General features: G+C 39.6%; 1 protein-coding gene across 1 annotated transcript; it reads right to left on the bottom strand.

Annotated features, from left to right (window-relative positions):
- Nucleotides 1-3,036: 3,036 nt before the first annotated feature.
- LOC141404621 (uncharacterized) lies at nt 3,037-21,018 on the bottom strand. Its single transcript, XM_073988095.1, has 5 exons — nt 20,668-21,018; nt 20,336-20,599; nt 20,165-20,233; nt 20,010-20,099; nt 3,037-4,269 (listed from the first exon to the last, which is right to left on the bottom strand). Exons 1-5 carry the CDS (start codon nt 20,956-20,958, stop codon nt 4,174-4,176), a joined length of 810 nt encoding a protein of 269 aa, XP_073844196.1. The 5' UTR covers nt 20,959-21,018; the 3' UTR covers nt 3,037-4,173.
- Between the last annotated feature and the right edge of the window lie 2,272 nt (nt 21,019-23,290).

The raw sequence follows: 23,290 nt of genomic DNA, 5'->3' as shown, positions 1-23,290 counted from the left end.
AAACATCCACCAAAGTGGATAAAATATCCCCAAAGTGGATAAAACATCCACCAAAATGGATAAAATATCCACCAACGTGGATAAAATATCCACCAATGTGGATAAATATCCACCAATGTGGATAAATATTCACCAATGTGGATAAATATCCACCAATGTGGATAAATATCCACCAATGTGGATAAAATAACCACCGATGTGAATAAAATATTCACCAACGTGGATCACCAATGTGGATAAAATATCCACCAAAGTGGATAAAACATCCACCAAAGTGGATAAAACATCCACCAAAGTGGATAAAATATCCCCAAAGTGGATAAAATATCCACCAAAGTGGATAAAACATCCACCAATGTGGATAAAACATCCACCAAAGTGGATAAAACATCCACTAAAGTGGATAAAATATCCCCAAAGTGGATAAAATATCCACCAAAGTGGATGAACATCCACCAAAGTGGATAAAACATCCACCAAAGTGTATAAAACATCCACCAAAGTCGATAAAACATCCACCAAAGTGGATAAAATATCCCAAAAGTCGATAAAATATCCACCAAAGTGGATAGAACATCCACCAAAGTGGATAATACATCCACTAAAGTGGATAAAATATCCCCAAAGTGGATAAAATATCCACCAAAGTGGATAAACATCCACCAAAGTGTATAAAACATCCACCAAAGTGTATAAAACATCCACCAAAGTGGATAAAACATCCACCAAAGCGGATAAAACATCCACCAAAGTGGATAAAATATCCCAAAAGTCGATAAAATATCCACCAAAGTGGATAAAACATCCACCAAAGTGGATAATACATCCACTAAAGTGGATAAAATATCCCCAAAGTGGATAAAATATCCACCAAAGTGGATAAACATCCACCAAAGTGGATAAAACATCAACCAAAGTGTATAAAACATCCACCAAAGTGGATAAAATATCCCCAAAGTGGATAAAATATCCACCAAAGTGGATAAAACATCCACCAAAGTGGATAAAACATCCACTAATGTGGATAAAATATCCCCAAAGTGGATAAAATATCCACCAAGGTGGATAAAATATCCCCAAAGTGGATAAAATATCCACCAAGGTGGATAAAAAATCCACCAAAATGGATAAAACATCCACTAAAGTGGATAAAATATCCCCAAAGTGGATAAAATATCCACCAAAGTGGATAAACATCCACCAAAGTGGATAAAACATCAACCAAAGTGTATAAAACATCCACCAAAGTGGATAAAACATCCACCAAAGTGGATAAAATATCCCAAAAGTCGATAAAATATCCACCAAAGTGGATAAAACATCCACCAAAGTGGATAAAATATCCCCATAGTGGATAAAATATCCCCAAAGTGGATAAAATATCCACCAAAGTGGATAAAACATCCACCAAAATGGATAAAACATCTACCAAAGTGGATAAAATATCCCCAAAGTGGATAAAACATCCACCAAAATGGATAAAACATCCACCAAAGTGGATTAAATATCCCCAAAGTGGATAAAATATCCACCAATGTGGATAAATATCCACCAGTGTGATATCCACCAATGTGGATCACCAATGTGGATAAATATCCACCAATGTAGATAAATATCCACCAATGTGGATAGAATATCCCCAAAGTGGATAAAATATCCCCAAAGTGGATAAAATATCCACCAAAGTGGATAAAACATCCACCAAAGTGGATAAAACATCCACCAAAGTGGATAAAATATCCACCAAAGTGGATAAAATATCCACCAAAGTGGATAAAAAATCCACCAAAATGGATAAAACATCCACCAAAGTGGATAAAATATCCCCAAAGTGGATAAAACATCCACCAAAATGGATAAAATATCCACCAACGTGGATAAAATATCCACCAATGTGGATAAATATCCACCAATGTGGATAAATATTCACCAATGTGGATAAATATCCACCAATGTGGATAAATATCCACCAATGTGGATAAAATAACCACCGATGTGAATAAAATATTCACCAACGTGGATCACCAATGTGGATAAAATATCCACCAAAGTGGATAAAACATCCACCAAAGTGGATAAAACATCCACCAAAGTGGATAAAATATCCCCAAAGTGGATAAAATATCCACCAAAGTGGATAAAACATCCACCAATGTGGATAAAACATCCACCAAAGTGGATAAAACATCCACTAAAGTGGATAAAATATCCCCAAAGTGGATAAAATATCCACCAAAGTGGATGAACATCCACCAAAGTGGATAAAACATCCACCAAAGTGTATAAAACATCCACCAAAGTCGATAAAACATCCACCAAAGTGGATAAAATATCCCAAAAGTCGATAAAATATCCACCAAAGTGGATAGAACATCCACCAAAGTGGATAATACATCCACTAAAGTGGATAAAATATCCCCAAAGTGGATAAAATATCCACCAAAGTGGATAAACATCCACCAAAGTGTATAAAACATCCACCAAAGTGGATAAAACATCCACCAAAGCGGATAAAACATCCACCAAAGTGGATAAAATATCCCAAAAGTCGATAAAATATCCACCAAAGTGGATAAAACATCCACCAAAGTGGATAATACATCCACTAAAGTGGATAAAATATCCCCAAAGTGGATAAAATATCCACCAAAGTGGATAAACATCCACCAAAGTGGATAAAACATCAACCAAAGTGTATAAAACATCCACCAAAGTGGATAAAATATCCCCAAAGTGGATAAAATATCCACCAAAGTGGATAAAACATCCACCAAAGTGGATAAAACATCCACTAATGTGGATAAAATATCCCCAAAGTGGATAAAATATCCACCAAGGTGGATAAAATATCCCCAAAGTGGATAAAATATCCACCAAGGTGGATAAACATCCACCAAAGTGGATAAAACATCCACCAAAGTGGATAAAATACACCAAAGTGGATAAAACATCCACCAAAGTGGATAAAATACACCAAAGTGGATAAAACATCCACCAAGGTGGATAAAACATTGTGGATAAAATATTTGTATATACATATATTTATTTTATTAAACATTTTTATCCCCAAATGTGAACAATATTTCCACAATTTTTCTATTATTATCTGCAAAATATTATTACCAACCCTCGTACTGTTCCGGCATCGAACCGTGGACGCTTTAGAATGCTGGTGCGTTCTATACGGACGATGGCAACGGCGTCAACGTATTGTCACGTTTGTTTGGTTCCATTTTCAGTTAAGGCTTGCTGAGCATTGTGGTCGGTCCTTCCTCATCGTTCCCAATGCTGCAAGTCCAAATGAAATGATATGTAATTGGCAATTACTGGACGCCTGCTAGCAGAACTAACTTATGTAGGTTCAGCGCTATTCGCTCACATGTATGGATTTCCCATAGAATTCAAAAAAATATTTGTGTGGATGTGTAGACAAAGGCTATGTTTTATTACGTCGAATCCAACAGATTGACCAAAAGGTGTTTCTATCTTTGCAATACTGTTTTAGTTATTTTGTTTTTTTTTTTGCGATTGTTAGAAACCAATGCCGACATTTGGTGGCAAGACCACCACCAAGCCTTCCAAGCCGTTCAATACTCCCAAGGCGTCGTAGTTTTTTTTGCTATTTTTTACATTTTCCTGTGGCGTTGGTGGTGACGGTGAACTTTTTCACAAACACACTCACACACAATTCTATTGCGAGCATTGATGGTTGGTGTGTGCAACAAATAAAACAACTTCAATTACGAAACATTACGATGGCCAACTGCCACTTGCCGCAGTAGGGAGTCATTGTTCGGAGAGATTTATGTCCCGTTTGAATGAATTGCCAATAATATTTTTGTTAATTTTATAGCCATTTATTAAGTTATAGTTTTTTTGTTGTTGTTGCTGTTTTTTGTGCGAAGGAGATACAGTAGGTAAAACATATTTGTTCACAAATGTGCTTAAGCATTCTGCCTTTTGGGCTACGGGGTCCAGTCTCTGCAACGAATTTTTCATAAGTAGTTTATGTTATAAAACTTGAAGATTTATTGGTTTTATGGCTTAAAACTGATTTTCAGCAAACATGTGTGTGCGCAGGTCTACCGAAATTGCTGGGAAATTATTTCGTTTTCCAAATCCAAGAACTTGCTCTACAGATAGACAACAGCTCGAAGAGTTATTGAAGTTTATTTATGTTTTGGTTTGATTTTGTGAAGCCTGACTAAATTCACCATTCTCACTATACTGGATGAGTATTATAATATAAGTTACTGTTCCGGAAATTAGCTGAAAAATAGAAAAAAATATGTTGGATTATTTTGAGTTTTATGGAGGACTTTTTACAGTTGTCCCAACCTAGCTCAATTGAACGACCTAGCACTCTAAGTAGTTTCAATTGATCGCTTAGTTTCTATGAAAAAAAACTACGTATGAGTGATTTACGTTCGTCAGTATAACAAACTGTACATTCTTTATAAAACGGAATTTAAAAGGACAGAGAGCCTGTAGAAAATGCCAAGACCAACGGATCCAAAGGTAGTCCTGGTCCTGATAACAATGTGACCCCTTAACTAAGTTTGAGTTCAGAGCTGAAAAGTTCAACACTTTTACGCTTTACATATTCCTATTTAAGGACACTTTTCGAATTGTGTTGCAATTTAAATAGCGACTAGTGCTTGCGATCATGACTACAACATTTGTCCATTCATCTAGAATTATATTCCTTATCATTATACCCTCAGCATTTATGCTAACGAGGGTATATCACGAATATTGTCAATTATTTAATATTCCATTTCAGAAAAAAGGTGAAATTTTTTTTCGCGCTACATCAACGATTTTTGATATGTAGGTTAAGAAAAAAATTCCCAGTACGAATCTGGTCGCGAGCCAACTTTTGGTTGTTGCGGACAAAAGTCATGGCGCTTTTATTTCGCTTTCTAAGAAAGAAAATATTATAAAACCGCTAATTATTTTAATGAGCACAATTGTTACAAAAAAGTTCTCTCGAAGTGACTTCAGCGAGTAGATTGCATAATACCTGCAAAATGTTACACAGAATTCGCGGAGTGTACATAAAATTGATAAATTATTGAATGTAAGTCAACTTTTTGTAATATTGAGGTCCATTTAGTGGTAATAAAATTACATAAAAAATTGTTGTGGATCAAAACTTCACGGCGAATCTAATGAGACTAAAATCGAACAGATTGGTGTTATAGTTTCAATGTTACAGCCAATATAAGCACATATTTTGGTTTAAAAAATTATATTTTGTTTGAAAAAATATTTATTTACATGCATTATGTAGTAGAAAATATTGTAAAAATCTATAGGAATACTTCCTTCATTTTGCTTAAATCTCCCAATAAAATAGACGGATTTTGCTTTATTGACATTCATATTAAAGCTTTCCCATTAGGGAAGGTAACTGGGTTGATGAGGATATATCTCAAAGCTTCTGAAGTGGAAATAGAGGTCAAATAACCCATTTTAATTTATATGCATTTTAAAATACGTGTAAATCGCGTAATTATCAAAATCATTTTGTCCGCATGTGATTTTGATGTACAGCAAGACCATATCTATTAAGTTGTATATATTTTTCGAAATATAATTTGGACTCTAAGATGTAGCATCGGCTGCATCTTTGCATTAAAAAACATATAAAATATAGCTAATTTGCGCAAAGTGCATACAATTTTTGTCCGCATCCGATTTCAGTGTCCACCATGAAAATCTACATCGATATATATCTGTTTGAAGGCGATCAATCAAGAACCGTGGATGTAGCATCACACACTATTTTTTGGGATAAAATGAATGTAACTTCCTTATCAGTGAAGTTTTCAAATCTTTGTTTCCGCTAAAACGAAGATGCTGCACTAGTTTTTTCATTGCAGTGGAAACGATCTGCAGAAAACGCGATAAAATACGCGATATTTTCAAAAACAATTTTAGGTGATTTTTCTACTTTGGAATTTCTCGTAACTCGCGTTTTAGTAGATGGATTTTCACGAGGAATGATTTATTGGATCCGGAACGTAAACAACCAAAATGTGCAATGGAGTACGAGGTATTCTAGAGACAATTGCAAATATTAGACCCGAAAAATATGATTTTTAGAAAAATGTGCGCACAAAATTTCCGCATTTGGATGCAGATTTCTATGAAGCTGTGCAGACTACATTGACAATATGCGTATCAAATAACTCAGAATCGCAAGTACTACAATCCTATATATGATTTTTTGAAAAACCTGTTTGCGGAATGAAATTAGAAGAAAATTTCAAAAAACACTGTAAATCTGGCTTCAAAATGTCAGCATCATTTAATGGTAGAAGCAGTTCAAATTTTGAGAAGTAATACATTAGTGAGATGATCCTTATTTAGTTTGCTTCTACTTTTACTTTGACACGAAAATCGAGAGAAGTGTGATTTACTCACAAATCGAGACAAAACAAAAAAAGACATGGTGGCTTCAACCCATTTTTACCCATTTTTTAACATAAATATAGCCACAGCTTCCACGCAAATTATCTTTTAAGGCCAATATTTTCGGCCGTGTCCTAAAACATTTCATTTTATCCAAAAATATTTAATTTGTATAATATACAATCACAAGTCGCGTGCTCTGAAAGGGTAAACCTTGGCTTCAGCTATGTTAAATTTTCAAAAATATTGGTGATATACACTTTAATACGGGCAAAATGTGCCTCATCGAAATAATGGTTTTAGACCCCAAGTATGTTTAGACGAAATCCGTTTCAGACAATTTGGAGTTGATTTAGCCATCCGTTCTTCTGTCTGTCAGATAACTCTCGAACGGATGAACCGATTTGGTCCAAAATTTGGGTTTCGTAATATTTTGTTCAAACTTAAGTTCGAAGATGGGTTATATCGGTCCATTCCTCCCGGTACCTCCCCCACAAAAGTTCGAAAATGTTCGGAAAATTTGTGCGCACGGTAATTCTTGAAGGGAGTAACCGATTTGGTCCAAAGTTTGCACATCGTGAAATTTCTACCAAACTTAGATGAAGTTCCAATATGGACTCAACAGGTCCACGCCTTCGGGTACCTCCCACACAACATTCGGAAAAGTTCAGTTTAGGACCTGCTCTCGAATCGTTTTGATTTTTGTTGTAGCATCTTGTATTCACGGCTCCCATACGACGGTACAAGTTTAATCAGGGACAAAAGCCTACTTCCTGAGAAAATAGCCTGAATGGTTCAAAAAACCCCTATGACACCGTGTGTAGTGGTTGGAGCGCAAGATAACTCTCCAACGGATCTACCGATTCGATCCAAAATTTGGCCTTCATAATATTTAGTCCAAACATAGTTTAAGTTCGAAGTAAGCCATATCGGTTCACTCCTTCAGGTACCTCCCCCACAAAAGTTCAAAAATGTTCGGAAAAATTGTGCGCACAATAACTCTTGAAGGGACGGATTGATTTGGTCCATACTTTACACATCCTAATATCTATACCAGATATAGATCAGGTTCAAATATGGACTATATTTGCCCACTCCTTCGGGTACCTCCCACACAAAATTTCATATAAGACCTGATCTCAAATCACTTTGATTTTTGTTGAAGCATATTGCATTCACTGGCTCAATTATGACAGTAAAAGTTTTTTCAGGGGCAAACCCCCTATGGCACCATAGGTAGTAGCACAATAACTCTCGAACTGATAAACCGATTTGGGCCTTCGTCATATTTTGACCAAACTTAGTTTAACTTCTAAAATGGGCCATATCGGTCCTCTCCTTAGGCTACCTTTCCCACAAAAGTTCAACATTTGTGTCCAAGTGCATTTTAGGGTCTGTTCGGAGATCCTTTGGAAATTTATACCGATGATGTACAGCCATATCATGTTTTCCGTGGACAAGTCTTTGCTTCCTGGTCCAACAGGTGTATACATATATAGGCTGAGGGTATATCTCTGTCGGCAAAGCCGACTGCTACTTTTCAAAATTACTCTCTAATGAAAAGTTTTACCAGAAAAGTAAAGGAACGAAAAAATGGTAGATCTGGTAGTAATGTCAAAAAGAAACATCAAGATCAGTTCTACCATTTTTTACCTGAAGAAATTTGTCTGGTAGCCTGTGGTAGAAGAGGAAGGCATTTTTGCTCTCTCTCTCTCACTCTCTTAAAAATTGCTTCCAGTTTTACCACTTTTTGGGGCTAAGGAACGCTTTGCAGGTTAAAAATGGTAACCTCAGGTAAGTAAAGGAACACAACTTATGTGTGTGGACGCCAGTCGTACGTGGTATTCAGGAACAAGAAGTGGAAGTTTCGTAGAGTGAAACAGGGAGTTCCCAAGGTTGGGTTATATCTCTGAAAATGTTTAAGCTCATTCTTTCCTATATTCCACCCTCTCCACACCGAATTGAGGTAACGTATGCGTATAATTTTACGATTTGCCATCAGGTTCCTTCCTTGATGTCATTTGTGAAAGGCGAAACTCATATTTAATCGAAATATCAAATATACGCCACTAAGTCTACGGCCTCTCTCTTCACCACGTGGAATGCGGAGATGAGCTCTGAGCTGTATGTTTTGGGTATGGCAACAGAACTCAGACCTCCAACTACCCCAAGATTCTAGGGGTATCATTGGAGCTATGTGCGACATGCTGAAAGGTAGGAACAAGGTTCTCAAGTCCATAGCCGGCAGCACTTGGGGTGGTGTTAAAAAAAACTTCTTGACCACTTATAACGCGTTAGGTCGGTCAGTGGTAAGCTATGTGGGCCAGTGTGGTCCGCGAACATAGTGCAACGCGATGGAAAAAATATTCGAACCTGACCTCATATCATCAGTGGACCGACCATCCATTAAGCATGTTTGAATATCATTCACACATATGAGGTCGCAAATGCCTTAAATAGCTGTTTTTTAATGCGGTCCTCGGAGTTAGTTCAATGATATGGGACCTACCCACCACTTGTAGAGATTTTCATGGCTGAAATACCTAGGAAATTTAGGCCAACATTTGCCATCGCCGAAAATTTTGATGTTCTGGCCAGGCAATGAACAGCAAACCTTCTGAGTGCAAGACGGACGTAGTTATCACTGAGCCACCACCAGTTTAAGGGCTGTTCGAGAATTGGTTTCAAAGGACCATAGTCCTTGTGGCCCTGATTTTAACGATATAAAATTTTTCGTGGGAAGGTCAATGCTTTCTAATGTAAAAAATCCTACGGTGCACAGTGGTTCAGGAATCGATTTTCCGGGTTAATTTCTATATGGGATTAGATTGTAAAAACATATTGAAACTAAGGAAATCAAAAAATTAGGTCTGAATATTAGAAGGTGCGGGCGCGGCGTGCTCCTAAAGACGACATTTTTTCGCAATTTTGGAAAATACGTCATTTTTGCAAATTTCTGAAGAAAGGAATAGCTATTTCTCCGGAACTATAACATATGTTCGTTGTATTTTTGTTAGGTAGGTAGGATTGTTGTCTTTAAGAATTGTATCAGCAAAATACCGGGAAATTCAGTCTCCACAGTGAAACATCTGACAATGGTATGAGGCTGATAGACTTTGCAGCTGCAAGAAACATGGTAGTATGGTAGTCTTAAGGGCACCTGGCTGTCGCCAGATCAAAGAACAAGAAATCAAATTCATCACGTTGTGATAGATGGAAGACATGCGTCAAGCGTGTTGGATGTACGATCGTTCCGAGGTGCAAACATAGACTCGGACCACTACCTTGTTGCAGCAAAAGTACGTACCAGATTAAACGTAGCAAACAAAGTGCGAACAGACACAACACGAAAGTTAGACATCGGTAAGCTGCAATCACAACAGATAGCCACAGCATATTCCACTTAACTAGCCCAATTGCTTAATCAAAGCACTCCTCATCCCGATAACATATCAGCGCAATGACAAAACATTGCTCACTCCATGCAAACAGCCGCAAAATCACTACTTGGATACCAGAGACCTCCAGCAAGGAATCCATGGTATGACCAGGAGTGTCGTGCTGCTACCGAAGAGAAAAATGCGGCATATAGGGCTACTTTACAATCCGTAGCAACGCGTAGCGCACGAGAGAGATACAGGGAGAAAAGGAAAGAGAAGAAACGTCTTTTCCGCAGGAAAAAAGAGAGATGGAAAAGCGGGAGTGTGAAAAAATCGAGATGTACAGGAGCCCGAATGAAGTCCGAAAATTCTACCAAAGAGTGAAACATCAAACTGATGGCTTTGGAACTGGCACATTCTCCTGTAGAGACCAGCAAGGTAATCTGGTAACTGATACAGATAGTGTACTCAGGATATGGAAAGAACATTTTTCAAAACTGTTGGTATCCAATAGCAGCGAAGACGACGAAGATACCACAGTCCCAATCCCAGAAGAAGGTATTGAATGTCTACCGCCCAGCCAAGATGAGGTAAAGACAGCAATAAACCGGCTGAAGAATAATAAGGCGGCAGGAGCCGATGGCTTACCAGCCGAGCTGTTCAAAACCGGAGGCGACACGCTGATAAGGTGTATTCATCACCTAGTTAGCACCATCTGGCAGGAAGAACGAGTACCCGACGATTGGAACCTTAGTATCCTCTGCCCCGTCCATAAGAAAGGAGATAAGACTGTATGCTCTAACTATAGGGGCATAAGTCTACTCCCGATTGCCTAGAAGATCGTGTCAGGGATATTGTGCGAACGACTAAAGCCTATGGTTAACGAGATAATTGGGCCATACCAATGCGGCTTTAGACCTGACAAGTCCACCATTGACCGGATATTTACCCTACGGCAAATCCTGGAGAAGATCCAAGAGATGCAGATCGACACCTTCCACCTTTTTGTCGATTATAAAGCAGCCTTCGACAGCCCGCTGCGTTCAAAGGTATTCCAAGCCATGTCTGAATTTGGTATCCCCGCAAAGCTCATCCGGCTTTGCAGACAAGGAGATAGCCTTTCGTGTGATCTCTTTAACATCCTGCTGGAGAAGGTTATTCGAGAAGTGGCACAATCTACACCAGTAGCCACATGTTACTTGCTTATGCTGATGATATAGACATCATGTGACGATCAGTAAAAGAAGTAACCGATACCTTTATGAAGGTCGAAGGAGAATCTGCTAAAGTGGGTCTGGCGGTAATCGGCGAGAATACCAAGTTCATGTTGTCGACGCGCAATGCGTCCATAGAGATCGACCAACTGTTGAAGTTGGTTCCTATAATTTTGAGGTAGTAAAAGACTTCGTATACCTCGGCACCGCCGTAAACACAACAAACGACATCAGTTGTGAAATAAAAAGAAGAATTGTATTGGCCAACAGATGCTACTATGGTCTAAGTAAGCAATTTAAAAACAAAGCCACATCTCGTCAAACAGAAATAACGCTGTACAAAACGCTAATACTACCCGTGCTAATGTATGGCTCCGAAGCATGGGTACTTGCGCAAGCAGATAAGGCAGTGCTTGGTGTGTTTGAGAGGAAAATTCTTCGAAAGATCTACGGGCCGATTTGCGTTGACGGTGAATATCGACGTCGTATGAACCACGAGCTATATCAGCTATACAAAGACATGAATATAGTTAAACGTATCGAGATGCAACGATTGCGTTGGCTAGGCCATATTATGAGAATGAGCGATGATGAACCCGCTAAAAAGGCATATGAATACATGCCACATGGCGGTGCACGCAGAATCGGCAGGCCTAAGCTTCGATGGATGAAGAAATGGAAAGGCGCGGTATTCCAAAAAGTCAAGCGAAAAACAGAGAGGAATGGAGATATTTTCTTAGTTCGGTCTATGGAACAAATGTTCTGTAATGGGCCAACTAAGTAAGTAATGCAAGGACCAACCGTTCAAAAAGGTAGCTCCAGTCCAGATAACAATGTAAAGTCTCCAAAGGAGTGACTCCTAAACTAAGTTTAAGTTCAGGGCTATGTCGGCCCATTCCTTTAGGTAGATCTTCTGAAAAGTTCAACACTTTTACGCTATACATATTCCTATTTAAGGTCACTTCTCGAATTGTGTTGACATTTAAGAAGCGAGTAGTGCTTGTGATCATGACTACAACATTTGTCCATTCATCTCGAATTATATTCCTTATCATTATACCCTCAGCATTTATGTTAACGAGGGTATATACACTTTCATACGGGCAAAATGTGCCTCATCGGACGAAATCCGTTTTAGACAATTTTGAGTTGATTTAGCCATCCGGTCATCTGTCTGTCAGGCTGGCTGGTGCGCACGATAACACTCGAACGGATGAACTGATTTGGTCCAAAATTTGGCTTTCGTAATATTGTGTCCAAACTTAAGTTCGAAGATGTGTTATATCGGACCATTCCTTCCGGTCACTCCTCCACAAAAGTTCGAAAATGTTCTGTTTTTTCCAAAATAGTCTGGCTTAATCCCATTGTTGTTGTTTTAATATTTTAAAACAACTATTTTATTAGTGGAAAAGATTTGGCATTGTTCGCCAAGGGGTAAGGCAGGGAATACTATAGTTTCGATCCACGCCACTGGATCTCATCAGTTCCCTTGTTTCTTGTTTGTGGATATTCTCCACCGAAGTTATTTTTCAATAACTTCTTCAACAAGAAACTTTTTATACCCAAACATCAATCGTCAGCTCGAAGTATAAAGGTAAGCAAAGAAAAAAGTTCAATGAGAAGTTTTTCCTTGGCAACCTCATACAACTCCGACGAAAGTGTCTGCGAATGCTTCAAATTGAAGACACTGGCACGACGTGTGTTGTTTTTGCTGTAAAGCAGACCAACCAAATTTTGGTGTGTGCATTTGTCGAAATTCGACGACACACACAAGTGGAAGAGGTTTGAATTGTTTCGCAGACACTTTCGTCGGAGTTGTATGAGGTTGCCAAGGAAAAACTTCTCATTGAACTTTTTTCTTTGCTTACCTTTATACTTCGAGCTGACGATTGATGTTTGGGTATAAAAAGTTTCTTGTTGAAGAAGTTATTGAAAAATAACTTCGGTGGAGAATATCCACAAACAAGAAACAAGGGAACTGATGAGATCCAGTGGCGTGGATCGAAACTATAGTATTCCCTGCCTTACCCCTTGGCGAACAATGCCAAATCTTTTCCACTAATAAAATAGTTGTTTTAAAATATTAAAACAACAACAATGGGATTAAGCCAGACTATTTTGGAAAAAACAAAATTGCAAACGCTATCCCAACAAAAAAACGCCACAATGCTTCGAAAATGTTCGGAAATTTTGTGCGTACGATAACTCTTGAAGGGAGTAACCGACTTGGTCCATACTTTGCACATCGTGAAATTTCTACCAGACTTAGATGATGTTCCAATATGGACTCAATCGATCCACTCCTTCGGGTACCTCCCACACAGTTTAGGACCTGCTCTCGAATCGCTTTGATTTTTATTGTAGCAACTTGTATTGACTGTCCCCCATACGACGGTATAGGCTTCATCAGGGGCAAGTCCATACTTCTTGAGAAAATAGCCTGAAAGGTAAAAAACCCTACGACACCGTGTGTAGTGGTTGGAGCACAAGATAACTCTCGAACGGATTTGCCGATTCGGTCCAAAATGTGGCCTTCGTATTATTTTGTGCAAACTTAGTTTAAGTTCGAAGATAAACCATATCGGTCCACTCCTTCAGGTACCTCCACCACAAAATTTCAAAAATGTTCGGAAAAATTGTGCGCACGATAACTATTGATGGGACTGACCGAATTGGTCCATACTTTACACATCCTAATACATCTACCAGTTATAGATCAGGTTCGAATATGAACTATATTTGTTGTTGTTGTTGTAACAGTGTTTGTTATTATGTTTGTATGTTCGTTCTTCTGTTCAATCTGGTTCTGGGTCTATCTCCAGTTCCAGGAAAGTGGTTGCTTCGATGGGATGTAACCACAGATCAACTGGAGTTAAATGAGTAGGTTTGGCTGGGCAGTTGAAAAGGTGTTTTGTGTCGTGCGGGCCCATGCCACATACCGGGCAGATGAACGCGGTCGATTTCCGCCCAATAAGAATTTAGGCGACTGCAACATCCCGAGCGTAGTTGAGTCAAAACTACTCTAGTTTGTCGTGGCAGCTATGTATTTCGAGGACTTTATTCACACTATAATTGCTTAAGGCCTTGACAACTGCATCCGTGTGAATACTATTTAAACCTGCTTGATATGCTTCTTGGTCTAGGGGTTCTCTCCTGTATGGTTGGACCTCTCCCTCTCGAGCATGGATATCCTTCCTGATCTGCCTGAATGTGTCGGGCCTACCCACAAGATGGTGATTGGGATGGTTCACACTGAAACATCCAAGCAGGTACTGCAACGAAAGCATCTCATTGTGTTGCTTTACTGGAAGAATCTTTGCCTCCTCATGTAGATGGTCCACTGAAGATTTGAGGAGGCATTCTGTTGCTGTTCTCAGGGCGGCATTCTGGCAAGTCTGAATCTTTTTCCAATTCGTATCACATAATCTCGGGGACCAGACTGGCGCCGGATAGCTTACCACAGACCGACCTATCGCGTTATATGTGGTCAACAAGGTTTCTTTATCTGCACCCCAACTACTGCCGGCTAGGGATTTGAGGACCTTGTTCCTACTTTTCAGTTTGTCGCAGATAGCTGTGGCGTGCGCGCACGACGTGAAAGTTGTGTCGAATGACCCCTAAAATGTTAAGGCAGTTTGTGGTCGGAATTCTGCTACCGTCGACCACGACATTCAATTCTCTTCCAAACTGCGCTGTCCATGTGGTGAACAGAGTGGCTGTTGATTTTGTGGCGGAAATATGCATATTCCTCGAATGCAAAAAGGTGGTAAGATCGGTTAAATAGTTGTTCAGTCTCTCACAGATGTCGTCAGTATAGGTACCCGGCGCCAGGATCGTGCAATCATCCGCATACGTTACGATCTCGATGCCGTCTGGAGGGGGAGGAATACAGGAGAAGTAGAGGTTAAACAGTTCTGGAGATATCACCCCACCTTGGGGAACTACCTGTTTCACTCTACGGGGTTTGGACTTCTTGTTCCTGAATTCCACGTACGACTGGCGTCCACACATACAGTTGACTATCCAACGTTTCAAGTTTGGCCGGAGGGTTGTCTGCTCAATGTCCTCAAACAGCGTGGAGTGCCGGACTGTATCAAAAGCTTTTGATAAGTCAAGCGCTACCATCACAGTTCTATCGCACGGCCGTCGTGCTGTTCTGCTTACGGAATCCATGCTGATGATCGGCAACTTGACAGCTATTTCTGATACTGGGGAGGACTAAGGCCTCAAGGGTCTTTGCTACGGGCGACAAAAGCGAAATCGGCCTGTACGATTCACTTTTGCTGGCATCCTTGCCGGGCTTCCGTAGTGGGACCACCCTGCCCATTTTCCAAACTTCGGGAACAATGAGGGTGGATAGCGACAAGTTGAGAACTTTAGTGAGATACTCCACTCCCGACTCATCCAGCTGCTTCAGCATTACCATGGAGATTCCATCAGGGCCCAACGCTTTGGATAATTTAGCGTTCCTGATGGCATTGGCAACATCATCCATTGTAAAATGTGGTGGTTCCTCCTCGGCAGGAAGAGATCTGATGCGACGTAATACTCTTCTCTTCGCCTTGTCACTCTCGGGGTGCTCGACAAACTGTCGATTGAAATAACTTGCGCACCTCTTCGGATCAGTCAACGTAACGTCGCCAAACGTGACTGAGGTCCTATCTTCCCTTCTTCCAGGGTTCGAGAGTGACTTAACCGTTGCCCACAATTCACCTATTCCGGCTCCAATGTTGCAACTCTTCAGATGATTTAACCACTTGTTCCGCTTACGCTCGCCGACCAGCCTGTTAACATCCAGTGTCAGCTCCCTGACTCTGGGGTCATTGGGGTTGGTTCGGCGAAGCTCATCACGCTCATTTGCTAATCCTGTCGCTTCTGCTGGGAAGTTTGGTCTTACTTTGGGTATTTGACCAGCAGCGATATGGCGAGCGGCTGCAGCAGTGATGATTTCTCGGAACGTCCTTTCCGCTACCCGAACATCAGAAGGATTGGGCAGTTCTCTGAAGCGGTGATTGGTGAACTCTCTGAAACTCGGCCAATCAGCTTTTTTTATGATTGACGATCGTGCGGCGTTCAGAGATGATGAAGTCGGGTGGTCTGCTAATGCAGACAATTATGGGGAGATGGTCTGATCCAAGGGAAATGACGGGTTGCCAGATAACGTCATTTGTCAGACCAGGTGACACGATGGTTATGTCAGGCGAACTGTGACACTCTCATCTAATTCTGGTAAGGGCGTCCTCATTGACCGTGCAAAACGTAGAGCTATCAATCTGCTCAGCTACCTCTCTGGTCGTTTCCGAGGGCCGAATGCCACATCTCATGATGCGCATTAAAATCCCCCAGGACCAGACGATTATGACCTTGCAAGAGCGGGCTAATGTCAGGCCTATAAGTAGGGATACAGCTATTTCTCGGCGGGATGTGTACATTCAGCAACTCTATCTCGGCAGCTCCACACCTGACTGCTACCCCCATACATTCCATGTACGGGTCATTAGAGACAGGCTCAAGCAAGATAGGTCTGTACTGGACAGACTGGTGCAATAGGAAAGCCAATCCCCCACCTCCACTTCTGGTGCGATCTTTCCTCAGAACATTGTAACCATCACAATGCTCTAAGCTGTGGTTGTTGTTCAGCTTGGTTTCCTGCACCGCCGCGACCTTGATGTTCTTCCGACTCATAAAATCTACTATCTCCTCGATCTTACCTCGGAGTCCATTGCAATTCAATTGCAAAAAGGCTGCATTTTCGGAGATTGGGACAACAACGGCTGGTGTTAAAGCCTGCGTGTGCGGTTGTTGTCGAGGGGACTGCGGGGGAGTTTCGTAATCAGACGACGAGGGAGTCTCGTAATCCGACGACGACTCACTGGGGACTGTGTTCACACAGCATGCAGCAACATAGTCCCTGTCGTAGTCCCTCACGTGGACGAGTCCAGAGCAACCCCTCAGATGCACCCACTCCTGACATCTATTGCATCTCACCGAAGGCTGGATGTGGGTGAAGATGCGAATGTGACAAACTGAGCACAGATATATTGGTCCTGGGTTTTCCTCCGTCCCGGCTCGGACCAATAGAATTCGGAGCAGGCATTCCGGGATATGCTGCTCCCAACACAGAAAAACGAAACAAATACGAACATGTACACACTGAGGTGACAGCCGCTGGCCGGAACATTGGTTTTGTGTTGTTCCGGGTCAATCCGGTACGAAAGAACCCGCTGCCGTGGAATTGATCCTTGTGATAGGACAGGGTTGGTGGTGACCGAAATTAAAAGCCTTTGATACTCTCAATCACTCGACGCTGTTTGTGGGCATCGAACAGACTAACCTCCGACCAAGTTTAAAATGTTTGATAATCGATTATAGCTTTGTTCCTTTACTTTTTTATACCCTCCACCATAATATGGAGGGTATTTTAAGTTTGTCATTCCGTTTGTAACTCATCGAAATAATCATTTGCGACCGTATAAATTCTTGATCAGCGTAAAATTCTAAGTCGATTTGGTCCTATCCGTCCGTCCGTCTGTTGTAATCACGCTATCTTCCGAATGAGTTGAGCTACAGGGGTGAAATTTCGTACACATGTGTTTTTGGTGTGAACTTAGATCAAGTTCTAAGATGGACTATATCGGTCCAAGGTTTGGTATAGCCCCCATGTAACGGTATCTCCCGATTTTAGATATTTTGACGTTTTTAGTCACATTTTTAGACTGAATTAGCTATTATTTAACATTTAGGGTTCCCAGTGAGCAAGAAACTTCTCCACCAAAAATTATGGACATAGGTCCACTTTTTCTTATAGCCCTCATATAGCGGTACCGCCCGATTTCCGGTATTTTGAAGTTTTTAGGTATATGATCTGGTCGAATTAGCTATACTTTGGCATTTAGGGTTTTTAGTCATCAAGAAATTTCTCCACCATAAGTTTGTCCATATTTACATTAGGCAATTTTCCTTGCGGCAATTGTCAGTTTAAAGGCGAGAGAGGTGAGGCATATGGTAACCCTTTGCCTCTCAGCACCCTCTCTCACCATCAAACTGACAATTGGCGCAAGTAAAATTGCCTAATGTAAATATGGACTTTTTAATTCTAAATCCTTTTTTTTCCTGAAGAAATTTGTCTGGTAGCCTGTGGTAGAAGAGAAAGAAATTTTTGCGCTCTCTCACTCTCTTAAAAATTGCTTCCAGTTTTACCACTTTTTGGTGTAAAAAATGGTAAAAATGGTAACCTCAGGTAAGTAAAGGAACACAACTTATGTGTGTCGCCAGGAACAAAAGTGGAAGTTTCGTAGAGTGAAACAGGGAGTTCCCAAGATTGGGTTATATATCCGAAAATGTTTAAGCTCATCCTTTCCTATATTCCATCCTCTCCACACGGAATTAAGAATAGTTACGTATGCGTTTAATTTTACGATTTTGGCATCAGGTTCCTTCCCTGATGTCATTTGTGAAAGGCGGAACTCATATTTGATTGAAATATCAAGTATCCGCCACTAAGTCTACGCCCTCTCTCTTCACCACGAGGACTGCGGAGATGAGCTCTGAGCTGAATGCCTTGGTGGATGTCAACAAAACTCAGACCTACAACTACCTCAAGATTCTAGGGGTAACATTGGACAGTATGTTCACAGCTATCTGCAGCATGCTGAAATTCTCAAGTCCATAGCCGGCAGCTGGGGTAGTGTTAAAAAAAACCTCCTCGGCCACATATAACGCGTTAGGTCGGTCAGTGGTAAGCAATGTAGGCCAGTGTGGTCCGTGAACATAATGCAACGCGATGGAAAAATATTCAAACCTGTCCTCATGTCATCGGTGGACCATCCGCATGAGCAGACGTAAATTCTTCCAGAAGGGCAATTCTTAGTTGCAGTACATGTTCGGGTATTACAGGAAGAGTCATTATCATCATGGTATGTTGAATACGACTCCCCCACCAAATCATGTCAGGAGGTATCTTTATGACCTAGAGAGAGAGAGCGCTCCAACGATATAAGAGAGAACTCCTACATCAAGTCCATAGCCGGCAGCACTTGGGGTGGTGTTAAAAAAACCTTCTAGACCACATATAACGCCTTAGGTCGGCCAGTGGTAAGCTATATGGGCCAGTGTGGTCCGTGAACATTGTGCAACGCGATGGAAAAATATTCGAACCTGACCTCATATCATAAGTGGACCATCCATCAAACATGGTTGGATAGCATTCACACATATGAGGTCGCAAATGCCGTAAATAGCTGTTTTTTAATTCGGTCCTCGGAGTTAGCTCAATGATATGGGACCAACCCACCACTTGTATAGATTTTCATGGCTGAAATACCTAGGAAATTTAAGCCAACATTTGCCATTGCCGAAAATTTTGATGTTCTGGCCAGGGAATGAACAGCAGACCTTCTCAGTGCATGACGGACGTAGTTATCACTGAGCCACAACCAGTTCCAGGGCTGTTCGAGAATTGGTTTCAAAGGACCATAGTCCTTGTGGTCCTGATTTTAACGATTTTCTGATGTAAAAAAATCCTACGGTGCACAGTGGTTCAGGAATCGATACGTCTCGAACGGCTCTGCCGATTCGATCCAAAATTCGGCCTTTGTAATATCGGTCCACTCCTTCAGTTCGAAGATGGGCAATACCAGACCGCAACTTCCGTTACTTCCCCCCAATATTTAAAAAATGTCACTAAAATTATATGCACGGTACACTTTCTTGAACGGGGCAACCAATTTGGCCCAAACTTTGGATCTCCTAATATTTGGTCCAAATTTAGGTTAACTTCTAAAATGGCCCATTTCGGTCCTCTCCTTAGGGTACCTCAGCCACAATACTACCTCATCCTGAATACTAATCCACATTTTTGTCGACAAGTTCAAATGTCCAAAAAGGGCCACAAAATTCTAATCTGTCCGTAGATGAAAGTTGCAATTCACATAGGCTGAGGGTATATCTCTGTCTGCAAAGTCGACTGATACTTTTTTATTTGTTTTTTCTTTCTTACCGAATTTATCAGAGATCCATTTAAGTCGACCAGGCCATAAAGGGTGAACGTCTTTACGTTATTATTAACCAATGCTGATAATTGTGAAAGCTACAGAGCGTAAACATTTAATACTATTTTCTTATGCAGAATTTAGATAAATCGAAAAAAATTACCCTCGCTTTAACATTTTCATCTGAAATATAAATATTCCATTCATCAGCAATGGGACCCGCTTTCTTGATCTATAAAAAAATACAAACAAAACAATCGATTAAAAGTAGAGCTAAGACTTTGCTGTTTTATATTTCCAAAGAACACGAGAAATGTTTCAAGTTTTCACCCACCTCTTCATTAAGACTCTGATAGACAATGATGGTCAAAAAAGTCGACAAGGACGATAGCAAAATATTAAAACCATAGAACAGCAACAACATTCCCAAACTGAGAGGACTTTTTGTGGGATCACCAAATGCCATGGCCAGGAGGAAAACAACCAAATTATAGGCATTGAAAACTATCGATAAGGCGTTACGTAAAAATATCCATATCAAGGGGATGCGACGACAATTGGCCAGGAATGTGGCCAATCCAATGATGGTATATTGTAACTGGGGAAAATAAAGAAAAGTAATTCATTTAATGAAGTAAAACTTGTATTTTCCTAAGCCCCATTCACCATTTGACTATGCGTTGTAATTTGCATTAATTCCTGTACCGAAGGTGGTTTTCTTTGCACGGCAATTTCTTTCGAATCTGCGCCTCTCTCCTGCTGTACACGCAAATGTCTCTTTATGATATTCCATTTGTGTTGTTGAAATAATTTATTTTTCTTGTTTTTGTTTTTCTTCATTTGTGGAGATGTTTTACCACCCGGTCGCGTTGGATACATTTTTTGCCTATGAAATTTTTCTAAATTTTCTTCAATTTTTATTTCAAACATACAATTATTATCGCTGTGGCGTTTCATGTTGCCGTTTTGTGGATGTTCGTTCGATGTTTACGACAGTTGATGGGTTAGTTAATGACTGAACGAACGAACGGTGGTATTAATTGTTACGATGTCATTTCTTTCACATTCCATGAGACCTTGGTCCCATGGGTGTTATAAAAAAATATTCATTAACAGGAAAAGTTCTAATATTAATATATATATTCTGTTTCATGGTTTCTTCCCATAGAATTTTTAAATTAATTATCAATTGCATGCCTTGGTATTGGTGCAAGTACCACAGTGTTCATTTATATTTTCGTTTTTGTATATATCGAACTTTGACCTTTGCTTCTATGCTTATAAAACGTGATGTACCCTTGCGGAACACATAATCTTGGATTATACATTGGCCTATGTGGCCATAACACACATTTGTTATTGATTTTGTATTGTTCATAGCCTTGATAAAAAATATTTTCAGAAAATATAATTACCTTGTATTGAATACTTTTACTAATCCAAGATTAAATTGAATGGAAATGCGTGCGTCTTTGAAACCTCCTCTTCTAAGTGAACATGCATAAATTGCCAGTTGTTAGTATACGCCATAAATATTTAAAATGGTTAGAGAGAGAGAGAGAGGAGGGACTTGGATTTGGAGACTTTTATGTGTATCGATAATATTTTTATACACAGGCAAGAGTCAGTGAAATATGATAACACTATGATATAAAACTGTGGAGTCCATGGAAGACGAAAATACCTTGTTTGCTTTGGGTCTCTCTTTTTTTATTTTATATCGGTAAATATAGAGAAAAACGAGATTTCTTAGATTTTCAATTTGAAATGACAAGAACTTATTTTTTCGCAAAGTATTTCTATCATTCAATACCAGAGAGGGCGTATAAGTAATAAGAACCATACGCATCCTCTTAGTACTTATACGCATCATGGGTTCCAACGATAATAATACAAAATATTAATAAAAAACCAAAAAGGTAAAACTCAAACGCAACTCATCTATTTTGTTACCAGATTTTATTGTTTTTTCTCATATGTTAATCGATTAAAACAAGTAAAAAGTATCAGTCGGCTTTGCCGACAGAGTATACCCTCAGCCTGTGTGGATTGAAATACTTTTTTCCAAAACAAAAACAAAAAAGGAAAAAAAAAGAAGTAAGGGGGGGGGGGGGGGGGTTTCAAAAATTTTGGCGGTATGCACCGACAAAAGTATAGATAGGATTAAAGCTCAAAATTTTACGGGGACATCGATCTGCGAAAAACATAATATGGTTATATTCGGTAATATATTTGGTTCGAACCCTCCAGTCACTACATATCGTCGATGTCATGTTTAAGTGTTCCATACGCAATTTTTGACATTTTGAGGTAAAGATTTTAAACCATCCCCTTCCGATTTTTTAATCGGATTTCTTCTATCTCCTATAGTTTTTGAGATATTCAAATGTCAATATGTTCCATATCCGCTTTGTGAAGCAAAAAATTCTGTCTTTTTGATCCATATCCATAAAACCTGACGTATGGAACAAAACAACATTGAACTTTTTTGTTCCACATCCATGCCGTGTGGCGTATGGAACAACAAGAGACAAAAACGAATTGTTCCGCCCAAAAAATCAAGGCGTTTGGAACAACAAATTGCCCAATTTTATTAAGATATGAATAATGTGGCGTATGGAACAAATTATTTTAAAGGACTTGGCTTAAAAACTGAAGAATAATAGGTTTTAAATCTAAATATTTTTGAATAATGTAATTTTATATGAAAAACCAAAATTTCTTTACGCTTAAGGTAACGCCTCCTATAAGAAAATTCCTCGTTTTAGGACACGATTTTTATTTAAGCCCACAAAAATATACGCAGGTACGTTCATTCGTCTTTAAGCTACCGAATACACAAATGGTATTTTAAGAAAAACGCGTTTAAAGTTTTTATGTTACATTAGAAATTAAAAATTCAGTTCCGATCGAAATTTTACCACATATTCTACGCTGCTTCTATATATTTCAAATAAATAAATGTTAAGGAGACCTATAATAATGGTCCTTAAATAAATAAATAAATGTTAAGGAGACCTATAATAATGGTCCTTAATGAATTTATTTGCTCATATATATGTATCATTTGAAGCCGTGAATTTTTAACCTCACAGTAGCACTTCACATAAGGGAGGTGGAACACAATTGGTAAAAAGTGTTTCTGTTGAAATGTGACAAAATGTGTTCCATGTGACACAAACAGCCAAAAACACGAAAAAAATTAATTCAGCAACTTTTTGCGATTATAAAAATCGGCCATAACTTCCAGACTATCACAGATACCTGACTAAAATAAACTACTGATAAA

The sequence above is a fragment of the Musca autumnalis genome, unplaced genomic scaffold (assembly GCF_047663935.1).
Source record: "Musca autumnalis isolate F117 unplaced genomic scaffold, ASM4766393v1 scaffold_5, whole genome shotgun sequence".
NCBI classification, from domain to species: domain Eukaryota; kingdom Metazoa; phylum Arthropoda; class Insecta; order Diptera; family Muscidae; genus Musca; species Musca autumnalis.
Note: the sequence above shows the minus strand (reverse complement) of the source record. Positions and strands in the feature narration are given on the sequence as shown.

Coding starts and splice junctions, on each gene's coding strand:
- LOC141404621 (XM_073988095.1), bottom strand. CDS start 20,958: ATGAAACGCCACAGCGATAATAATTGTATGTTTGAAATAAAAATTGAA. Junction 20,234..20,335: donor ATCAGAGTCTTAATGAAGAG/GTGGGTGAAAAC, acceptor ATTTTTTTATAG/ATCAAGAAAGCGGGTCCCAT. Junction 20,100..20,164: donor ATGAAAATGTTAAAGCGAGG/GTAATTTTTTTC, acceptor TACGCTCTGTAG/CTTTCACAATTATCAGCATT.